This window comes from Cricetulus griseus, chromosome 3 (genome assembly GCF_003668045.3).
Source record: "Cricetulus griseus strain 17A/GY chromosome 3, alternate assembly CriGri-PICRH-1.0, whole genome shotgun sequence".
NCBI classification, from domain to species: domain Eukaryota; kingdom Metazoa; phylum Chordata; class Mammalia; order Rodentia; family Cricetidae; genus Cricetulus; species Cricetulus griseus.
The window spans coordinates 96,472,750-96,484,110 of NC_048596.1; the positions used below are offsets into that span (position 1 = coordinate 96,472,750).

The window sequence follows — 11,361 nt, forward strand, 5'->3', positions numbered from 1 at the left end:
GACCATCATTTTTCAAGCTAGAACCAAGATGATAACTGTCCTAAACAACCAAAGATAATAAGAGAATAAATTACTGTCTTCCTTTAATCCACATTGCCTTCCTGCCATGAGCTAATGATGCTGAAATGACTCAACATGGAAATAAATGCAACTGTGTGAAAAGTAAACCAAGTACTATGTTAAATAGAAAAGGGTGAAAGTTATTACAGCTAATTTCTCATAGCAATTTGCCCTTCATACATTTTATTTCCCAGAAAATATTTATTCTTTAGGAAATAATTGCCTTGAACCTGACATGTTCTAATATTTTGACTATTGCAAGTAATAATAAAATATTAAGTAGTATCATTTTATGTTACAAAATATTATTTATTATAAAAGATGATTTTGCTACAATTTGTTGTTGAAATAAATTTTAATATTACAAAAGTGCAAATAATCATTCTTGGCTGTAACAACCCTCAGAGAACAGATTAACTTCACTACAAAGAAAAGATGACCCATTCTCTTATGCTGCCTTCAAGGAACATCTCTTCTCATGCTACGTTTTTCATCTTGCTTGGAATCCCAGGACTGGAGAATTATCAATTTTGGGTTGCCTTTCCATTCTGTGTCATGTATATCGTGGCAGTGACTGGAAATATCACCATCCTACACATAATCCGGATTGACCACACACTGCATGGGCCCATGTATCTCTTTCTGGCCATGCTGGCTACCACTGACTTGATCCTGTCCTCCTCCACACAACCTAAAATGCTGGCCATACTCTGGTTTCATGATCATAAAATTGAATACCATGCCTGCCTCATCCAGGTGTTCTTCATACATGCCTTTTCTTCTGTGGAGTCTGGGGTGCTCATGGCTATGGCCTTGGACCGCTATGTGGCTATCTGCTTCCCACTCCGACATTCCAGCATCCTGACCACATCTGTAGTCATCAAACTTGGGGCAGCTGTCATGGTCAGAGGGCTGCTGTGGGTGAGCCCCTTCTGCTTTATGATCTCCAGGATGCCCTTCTGCCCCAACAAGGTCATTCCCCAGTCCTACTGTGAGCACATGGCTGTGCTCAAGTTGGTGTGTGCTGATATCAGAATCAATCGTGGCTACGGACTCTTTGTGGCTTTTTCTGTGGCTAGCTTTGATATAATTGTCATCAGTTTATCCTATGTGATGATTTTGAAAGCTGTACTGAGGTTGCCTTCAGGTGAAGCCCGCCTCAAAGCTTTTGGTACATGTGCTTCTCATATTGGTGTAATTTTAACCTTATATATTCCAGCCCTTTTCACCTTCCTCACCCACCGATTTGGCCACCATGTGCCCCGAGTTGTACACATCATGTTTGCTAATGTCTATCTGCTAGTTCCTCCCATGCTTAACCCCATCATCTATGGAGTTAGAACCAAACAGATCAGGGACAGGGTTATCCAAGGATGCTGTGGAAAAGGCCTTTGAATAAAGGACCACAGCACCCATGCTTCAGTTACACACAAAAAGTAGCCACAGATAAAAAACCATTCCCTACCATCACAAAGCCATCCCTATGACAACAGCTAGCCTACAGGCTGAAAACCTTCCAAAATGATGAAGAACGAAGTTCATTCTTCATAAGAGATGTGATATGTAATACAAGCTTAGTTGATGTGCATTCCCCTTGAAAGAATGTACTTGTCATCTGTTAAATCAGTAACTATTTCACTGGATTGCCATGGTTTAAATAGATGGTCACACAATTTGAAAAGAATCTAGACATTTAATCAAACAGTTAAAATATGCATATTTATTCCATTTGGGATTCTCCTTACTGAAAATATTTGGGGGGATTCTCCTTAATGAAAAATATTTTTTAAGAATAGACATATGTTCAAAGTCCTGCCGCCTGAATCCAGTTATATAAAGGGAATAAAATAAAAACATACAACTCATCCTGTAGGAACTGAGTGTGGTGGTACATGCCAATAATCACAGCATCAGGGAATCTGAGGCAGGAGCATTGTAGGTTTGAGGCCAGTCTGGACTATATAGAAAAACTTGTATCTCAATAAAATAAAGCAAAGGAAGAGAGGAAGGAAAGAGGAATGGAAGAAGGAGGGGAAACAGAGAATGGGAAAGTGGAAGAAAGACGAGAAGGAAGAAGAGAAGAAAATGAGGGGAAGAGGGAAGGAAGGAAATAGGAAAATAAATGAAACCAAATGAAGAAATATAATTGAGTACTAGGTGCTATTTTCTTTTTAATAAAGATGCAGAGAATTACTGATATGTTGTTAAGTTTTAGAAAAATAAATTTAATTTCTGTAATTCTTGATGCTAGTTTTAAAATGAATACACATATTTAAAAATTTATTTAATAAAGACACCCAAATGATAATAATACCCACTGTTACTTTTTTAAAAAGGCTTAGTGCCTTCTAGTTTTCTTTTTTGCAGAAATATTTATTAAAATTTATCTTTAATTACTGAATTTTAATATTGTTATGTAAAAAATAATTAAAATTAGGTTTACATTGGGGCTGGAGAGCTGGTTCAGTGATTGAGAGCACTGGCTGCTCTTCCAGAGGACCCAGGATTCCTAACACACATATGGCAGCTCACTGCTCCAGGACTTCTGACACCATCACACAGATGTACATGCATGTAAAACACCACTGAACATAAAATAAAATAAGTTATTTTTAAAAGACTTATTATTTAAAAATATAAGGTTTACATGACTCTACTACGTAGACATGTAAAATAAGTATAAAAAATTTACCAAAAGTAAATTACAAAAACATTTATTTTAAAAGAATTCTTTGACATATGTACAATTTTGCCACTGATTAAAGACAAGTTGGAGAAACTCTACATAGTATTCAGTACAGTTTGCTTATGTGAAAACTTGCTGTTGTGAATATCCAAGCCCAATTGTTTCTTCTCCCATTGCTTTAGCTTCTGTACTCTCAGGGATGTTCCAATCCTCCTCCTCAGTCTCATCCTACTAGATCTTTCCACCATTGAACTATTGTTGTCATCCAGATAGGGTCAAAGGTCGTTTGTGGTGCTATGGATGTAACAAAAAGTGCCAAACTTCTGTTCCCCGATAGGGTGGATCATGCTTGACAAGTACAGCAAGGGTCTGGTGCCAGGATTCTGAGGTTCCCCAGAGCCAGAGACTGGGGCCTGACAGTTGTCAAAAAGATGTGGTCCAAGAGTTTCAGACACTTAGATGCAAAATGCTTTGCTTACTGTACCAGCATGCATCTTGCATAAGAGGACACTCGCACTGTTCTAAGCTCCCTGTAATCTGGATAGCTGACACTCTTTACTGACTTGTTTTATGCTTCCTAATTTGAGGCATGTACAAGAAGTTGTGACATCCATGCACTCAGTGGATTGGGTCATTAGCTCTTGCAGTACTCCTGACCCCACCTTTTGACTTTTTATTTTTCTCATCCCTGGTCCTTCCTCCTTGAGACCTAGAGTGAACCCAGCAAGAATCATTGGGCCAGTTCAAACTATGTCTTTCTTATTTTTAGAGGAAAGCCTGGTACAGAGATTTTATGGAAATTTTCCCTATTACAAAATCTTCAACTTGAATTTCTTTGTTCTCATTAGTCAAGGACCAGCCAAATATAAATAACAGAGTTCATCTCAATTTGTTGTTAAATTTCAAGCAAAGATATTTATGCAATATTGCCTGGTGACTAAATGTTCACCATGCTCTTGGAGACCAAGTTCAGGACTCCTTGGCAGAAAAGGGGTAACAGTTTTGAGTAATATGTTTTAAAACATTTACTTTATTGTGATTTCACTAGACAAAGAACCTTTCTTAGGATGATGAATAGAAGAATTCACATTCTAAAATTCCCAAGGTCTGCATTAACACATTAATTTTAATTGAAAAGGACAAAAACTAAAACTAAAATGCTAGGTATTACTTTGAATCAATATATAAAAGACAGAAATATTAGTTTAAATGAGAAATAACAAAACATTGGGAAGCTTGTTTTGCTTTTGTATTCCACAGCAACAGTTTCATCTGACCCTTAGATAGAAAGTACACCACATAATTTCAATTGATACTACAGGTCAAGTAGGAGGATCTCAATCAATACTGATACAAAACATGACATTTAGCACTATATTAAAGAGTGATTGAAAAATTAAATGAAATGATTTTTTAAAAGTAGGAATATAAGTAGTCTTGTCCAACATGCTACCCCTATACACACTAAGCCCATGGAAATGTGTTAATCATCAGGAAGATTGATAATTTAGGTTTATCTCTGTTTTATTTTGGAGAATTACTCCATTTCTTTTATTCCATTCTGTGGTTTCTAGTTAAGATAACACAATATATTAATTTTATATTATTATATAAAATGATCTGCCAGTCACTTGGCTCATAGCAGTCAGCAAGCAAATTTCCATACGATAAACAACAACACAGATAATCCCCACACTGATGTTTTTCTGTGCATGTTGAACTAAAAACCCATAGTCTCTGCTTAGTCAGTTAAAGACCACCCATTCCAGATATGGTTTGAACATGAAAAGTCTGTCACAGGTATATGAATCCAAGGTCTTTTCTCCAGTTACTGGCCCTTGTTTGAAGCTAGAACCTGGCTGGGATTCTGTCCTTGGAGCTAATGCCTTTTCATGGTCCAGATCTATCTTTTTCTCTTTCCTTTCCTGCTCACTATTTAGTAATATGTTATTATCCTCCAAATGATCACACCATATACCAACCTAGCATGAACCAAATAAATGCTGTGTGTGTGTGTGTGTGTGTGTGTGTGTGTGTGTGTGTGTGTGTGTGTGTGTGTGTTTTCAGAAATTTGTAACTGTGAAGGAACACTAAGGAGCACAGTTTACTGGAGGGTTAAACTCCATCTTATTTTCTGATGCACCATTTTCTAGTGAGAGCAAGCAGACTCTACTGAAGACTATGTTCTTATCATAACCATTTCTGACCACACAGAGTGAGTAAGAGTGTTCATTTCTTCTTCACCCTTTCATTAAGATAACAGATAAAATGCACAAGTTGATCAAGTCCTGTCCCTACCACAAGATTAGAGATTAGCTAACAAGGCATTGTAGCAACCAATGTGCCAGGAGATTGACTGAGAAAATGTTTATAAAATAGTTTATCTTAATTATATAGCTAACAATCAGTAAAGGGCTAGAGCCTGGGCAGTAGGGTAGTGTTGTTTAGGGCCCATTATACCTCTTCCTCTCTAAGACAAAAATCTGTCACTCAAGAACATAATTCCACTATTATTTTTAATTATTATCTGTATTTTCTTTGTAAATTGTATGCCTTTGCGAACTGGTTGCATTTGTATATAAGTACATACACAATTTTAAAAAGCACAGGTATGTGAATGAATTCACTGTCATGCTCAGTCTCAGAGTCAATCGATTGTATTTTATATTTATTCTTTAATCAAAAACAACAAATATGAAAATATATAGAAGAGAAGCTTTTACACTTAGACATGATAATTGTTTGAGGTAATGCATACACTAATTACCCTGATCTGATAATGGTTCCTTGTATACATGTGTTAAAGTATCAAATTGTGCATCTTAGTTAAGTACAATTACAATCTATCAGGATCCATTACTGAAGACACCACAAATCCGAGTCATAAAACCAAGAGAAATCAACAAAGTACTGATATAAAAGCTTCATTACTTCTGGCTACCATTCATTGATGTAGAAGATGCTAGGTACAACTTTATTCATCTGTGAACTCCACAAGCTACAACTGTCTTGGCAAGAATTGCCTACAGGTGCAATAGCATCTCAAATGTTATGGGAGTTAGTGACCACTTTCTGATCAGATTAAGAACTTCTCAACTAAATAGAACCCATGCTTGGTAACATAAGTAGGGCCAAGAACCTATGACAAGATGTGTCATAGGCCCTAGGGGAGAACCTACTGTTAATCTGCTAAGAGGGCATAGTGTTAAAATGACTCCTGAAGCTTATTGGTATACCTGTAGATTAGTGCATCCATTAACTCTCATCAGAAACAATTCTACTTGCAGTAGATGGCCATTATACAGAGACACATAATTGGTCCGAATTCAGAGAGTAAGAGATTATAAAGTACTAAGTCCTAAATTAAACATGAAGGTAGTAGCTTTCCCCACCATACTCAGGGGTCATCACCAAAGAGAGTGTGCAAACATTGCTTGAGCCAGAGGTGTTGACGAATAACTATGAGGATCTGTTTTTTTCAGACACAAAAATGCACATACGAACTCACAATGAGTGACAGAATGCACTGGAAACAGAGAACATCAACTTGGAGAGCCAACTATTTATAAATGCTTTGGTTTCCTTTGTTGTCATTCAGTACTCCTGGGGACCACTTTTCATTTTCGATAGTAGCTTAAAAGCTTCTGGGAATCAATGGTGATAACTTGCATTTTATACACGTTGTTTCTTCTTTGACAGTTTCCCCAGAGAGATACACATCTTACATATAATCACACAGTTCAGTTCAAACTTACTATAACATCCACAGGTCCCAACAGGATAGCCTCATCTATGTTTTCTAGCAAAGACATGCAAAGTTCCTGTTTCTACATGGCCCTGGTAAGATAGACATGTTCACTATGTTGTCTTTGTACTTGTTTATTACCTACACATAAATATTCAAACAGGCTTATAAAAATTCAGGTAATAGTATGCTCTACACTACCTTCTGGGATCCATATATTATTATCAATAAGTTTATATCCATATATTTTATATGTATTCCTCTCAGAGTTGAAACTCATGAAATTAGAGATTTAACAAAAGAACAATAGCATGAGAAGAATGGTAAATTAAAAGCACAGTACAATATATTTTTAGCCTAAAGCAAATTTCATGCTAAATTTGACTGAAAACATTAACAAATTAATATTGCTTTGATTTTTGATTTTTAGTCACCTTATGAAATAATTACATAATTTGCTATTGCAATTGAATACGGCTTTAAAATACATATGCCTGTACAATCACCTGTTTGTCTAATTCTGTCTTCTACATTATCCTCAAGCTAACATCCATAACTGCATACTTTTTGGAAAAGAGCAAAATCCACACTTCATAAGTCCCTGAGAGAACTATAGCTATTAAATGAAAACACCCTGGAATGACTTTCCATCTATCTACCTACTTGACAACCCTAGTGTCAATGAAAATGTTTAACTTTGTCTTTCTGGAACCTAATTACTCTCCTCACTATGTTCAATCACAAGATGCTTTCAGACTTTTATGTATCAATTTCATTCTTTATGTAAAATTCTTCACCATCTATTGCATCTATCACCACAGTTTATAAATCTGTATGCTTACCTAAATTCTCTCTTTCTCATAACAGCTGCATACCTCTTACAGCCTCCATTAGTCACATTCTCTCTAATACATTCTGAGAATGAATTAAACTATACCACCACATTTCTACACCCATTCCTTGAGCCCTCTTGCAGTGTCAGTTTCAGTTAGCAAGTGCACCTGTTTTTCTCAAGATCCCTAAGATACTCTGAACTAAATTTGAATGTTTAATGCTTAGTTGACTTGGGTGCTCACACAGCTCAGCTCTGACTGCAACATATACATGCAGAAACCATGGTCTTTTTGTTTTTATAGTTCTCTTAAAGCATTCAGACTCCCCATGGCTTAGGAGATACAGTACTTCCCTTAAACTTCCACAATACTCTGTCTTCGTTATTTTTCTTTTCATAACCCCCTCTCATTGCCTGTGCAATGAGAATCCCTATTCTATGGGATTAAAACGATCAATTTCTAGAGATCACACCTACAGGACCATTCCAAATGCACAAACATCTTTAAGGAGGTTTCTCTTCCTCACTTTAAATACAGCATATTCAAAATCCAATGCACTTGTTTTTCTGTGTTCTAGGAACTGAGTCTCCTACATTGAAACATTCCTATTTTCTACATTCCTAGAAATTACTATCTATGCATACAATCTGGTGAGACTTAAAAGTCTATGTAAGTGTGTAAATTATGTGAACATACTTTCTTGGTTTAAAGATAAACACTGCCTTTGCTAAATCTCTCTACTTATAATTGTTTATAATTGATTAATAAATTTTAGTTTTCTAGATAACAGAATTTATTTCTTGGAATAGATTTTTAAATCTGAAAATTGTTTAAATTTTTTGTGATAGTACAATTTGATACTTCTTAGGATGTGAACATTTAAAGGCAAATGCTATAAATGCAAGACAACACGGAATTTCTGAGCAACTTCACATCAAAATTACCATCCTTCTTGTTGACTGGCATTCCTGGACTAGAGTCTGCTCACGCCTGGATCTCCATCCCTTTCTGTTGTCTTTATGCCATTGCCCTCTCTGGGAACAGCATGATCCTCTTTATCATTGTGACCCAGCATAGCCTGCATGAACCTATGTACTATTTCCTCTCCATGCTCTCAGCCACTGACTTGGGTTTGACTGTTTCTACCATGTCAACCACCTTGAGGATCCTGTGGTTTCACACAAATGAAATTAGTCTAGACTTGTGCATTGTTCAGATGTTTTTTCTTCATGGGTTCACATTTATAGAGTCTGGGGTGCTGGTAGCTATGGCTTTTGACCGTTATGTAGCAATCTGTAACCCTCTCAGATACACAACAATTCTTACTAATTCCAGAATCATTCAGATGGGTTTCCTCGTGATTATGCGAGCTATAGTATTAATAACCCCCCTACTTTTGCTCCTTAAGCCTGTTTCTTTCTGTAAAGTGAATACCCTCTCCCATTCCTACTGTTATCATCCAGATGTGATTAAGTTAGCATGTTCAGACACTCGGGCCAACAGTATATGTGGATTAGTTGATCTCATTCTGACCACAGGGGTAGATACTCCATGCATTGTCTTGTCTTATATATTGATCATTCGCTCTGTCCTCACAATTGCCTCCTCTGTAGAACGGTACAAGGTCTTTGGCACCTGTTTGTCGCACATTGGAGCAGTTGCTATTTTCTACATTCCTATGTTTAGCCTATCCCTTGTGCATCGCTATGGTCAGTCAGCCCCCAAAGTAGTCCATTCAATGATGGCCAATATTTACCTTCTTTTACCTCCTGTGCTCAACCCCATCATCTATAGTGTAAAAACAAAACAAATCAGAAAGGTCATCCTTAGTTTGTTCCCTGCAAAATAAACAGAGATTACTTTTTACTTCTGAAAAACATGGTGTGATTTTCTTGCTGAAAAACAACTGTGGTTGGAGATTCCCCATTAGATATGAGAGTTTTCAAGATTTTAATTCATTTAGCAATGTTTAATGAATATTTAGATGTTTATGTTTAAAATAGAAGTATACTATGCTTTATCAGGGTTTTATAGTCTAACCAGGAAATGTAATTAATAATGATGAAGAAATAAGTCTATTACTCAAAATAACTGACATTTCCTTACAGTTTTGTGCAATGATTTCTACTAATGGCCCACAAGACATAGTCTACTTATCCTTCATAATAGCCTAACAATATATATATACATATACATATATACATATATATATATATATATATATATATATATATATATATATATCTACAATACAATTAAAATATGCACTCTTAGTTAAATGAAGGTCTAGAGGCATTTAAGTCACACATCTAACATAGAGCAGATTTGATATTTTAATCTATAATTCCTATATCGTAGACACTATGGTCTGAATTACATGTTCTGCCAGATGCCCAGAGGAGATGTTACATGGTCAGAAGTAAAATATGCATCACCACAAATGCATGCCTCATTTCTAAATGTTTCATAGCTTTTTCAAACTATTTTACCTTATTGCATTCACAGCAATATAAAATATAAATTTTAAGAATAAATAGTTCAGAAAAGTCATTATCAAGTGACAGTCAAAAGAAAAGTAGGGGGAGTTGGGGATATTTATTTCTTTACTTGATAAATAGAATGACACTTACCCTCTAGAAGAGATCATCAAGTTAAATAGAAAGAATCTTAGAGCAGAGGTTTTTGTCTTGTTTTGCATACTTGTTTATTAAGGATTTAATTATAGGGGATGTCCTTCTTTATGCTGTGTATACATCTTTCTCTTATTGGTTGATGAATAAAGCTGTTTTGGATAATGGACAGTCAGGATTTGGCCAGGTGGGAAATCCAGAGACAGAGAAAGGGTGCAGGCACAAGAGACCTGGACATCACAGGTAAGCTAAGACCACATGGAGATACATAGATTAATAGAAATGGGTTGATAATTAAGAGAGAACTAGCCTCTAAGAATCCTAAGCCATCAGCGAAACCATTGATAATTAATATAAGCCTCTGTGTGTTTATTTGGGGCTAAACAGCAGCAGGACAGAAAATTCTGTTTTCAATTTAATTCAATACATCTTATCTTCATCACAGAAATATTAAACCAAAATCAACATATTTGTATTAGTATTGATAAAATTTCACATTCTATGAATGTCATAAATGACTCACATGGCTTCTAATGAACTAACAAGCTAAATTAAAGGTTGACTGATGATTTTTCAACTGATAAGTAGTTTGTAAAGAACCAGACACAAAATACTTTCTTCCTAAAAATAGGTTCAGGAAACTTTTTAGATTTAGAAGAGAGCCAAAAGCTTAAACTCTCTGTTTATAGAGGAAATCATAAATGTAAGCAATCTGGTGATGTATATGATGGCTGTCACATGCATCTCACAACCACCGGGATACCAGTGTATTGGAGTTAGTTTGCATTCTTGAAACCCATTCTGTATACCTTTCTCCAACAATGGACTCATTCAAATGACTGTCCCCTTCAAGATACTTGGTTCATCAGCACATATGTGACTATAGGTGTACTTCACAGTGTTATCCCTTACCTGGATAAATCAAAATTAAAATATTAATAAGCATACACCCTTCTATTTAATAAAGTTTTGAGTATGTGTGTGAAACCTGAACATATGCAAAAATTAAAATAATGCATTTAATGGTATTGTGGCTGATAACTCAAAAGTAGTATTCTACCCAGCTTCCTTTGCAATCCAAAGTTTAAGAATTTCTAAGGAAACACAAAGATGATATTTTGGAAACAATTATATGAAAGAATGTAAGAAGTATTATGTATACAATATTCATAGGGAAAAAATTTTAAAGCATAGGCCTTATCTGAAATAGGCCTCGAGATAAAGAAAACACAGACGTTCTTCTGAATCAGTGGAGTCTGAGTGTTTTCGTTTTTATTTAAATTAGAAACAAGATTGTTTTACATGTCAATCCCAGTTCCCTCTCCCATCCCTCATCCCCTGCCCCCCCCAACCCCCTATTCCATCCCCTTTCTGCTTGGCAGGGAGAGTGAAGCCTTCCATGGGGGA

The 11,361-nt window shown here is 35.9% G+C and overlaps 2 protein-coding genes across 2 annotated transcripts; both read left to right on the plus strand.

Moving 5' to 3' along the window:
- Window positions 1-495: 495 nt before the first annotated feature.
- LOC100755329 (olfactory receptor 52R1) lies at window positions 496-1,455 on the plus strand. The gene has a single exon (XM_027407504.1). The coding sequence runs from the start codon at window positions 496-498 to the stop codon at window positions 1,453-1,455; it is 960 nt and encodes a 319-aa protein (XP_027263305.1).
- Window positions 1,456-8,213: 6,758 nt separating this feature from the next.
- LOC100753574 (olfactory receptor 51F1) lies at window positions 8,214-9,173 on the plus strand. The gene is given in 1 exon segment (XM_027407976.1): window positions 8,214-9,173. A coding segment is annotated over 1 exon segment (960 nt).
- The last annotated feature ends 2,188 nt before the right edge of the window (window positions 9,174-11,361 follow it).

Excerpts from the sequence above, each read along its gene's own strand:
- LOC100755329 (XM_027407504.1), top strand. The coding sequence starts at position 496 with ATGACCCATTCTCTTATGCTGCCTTCAAGGAACATCTCTTCTCATGCT.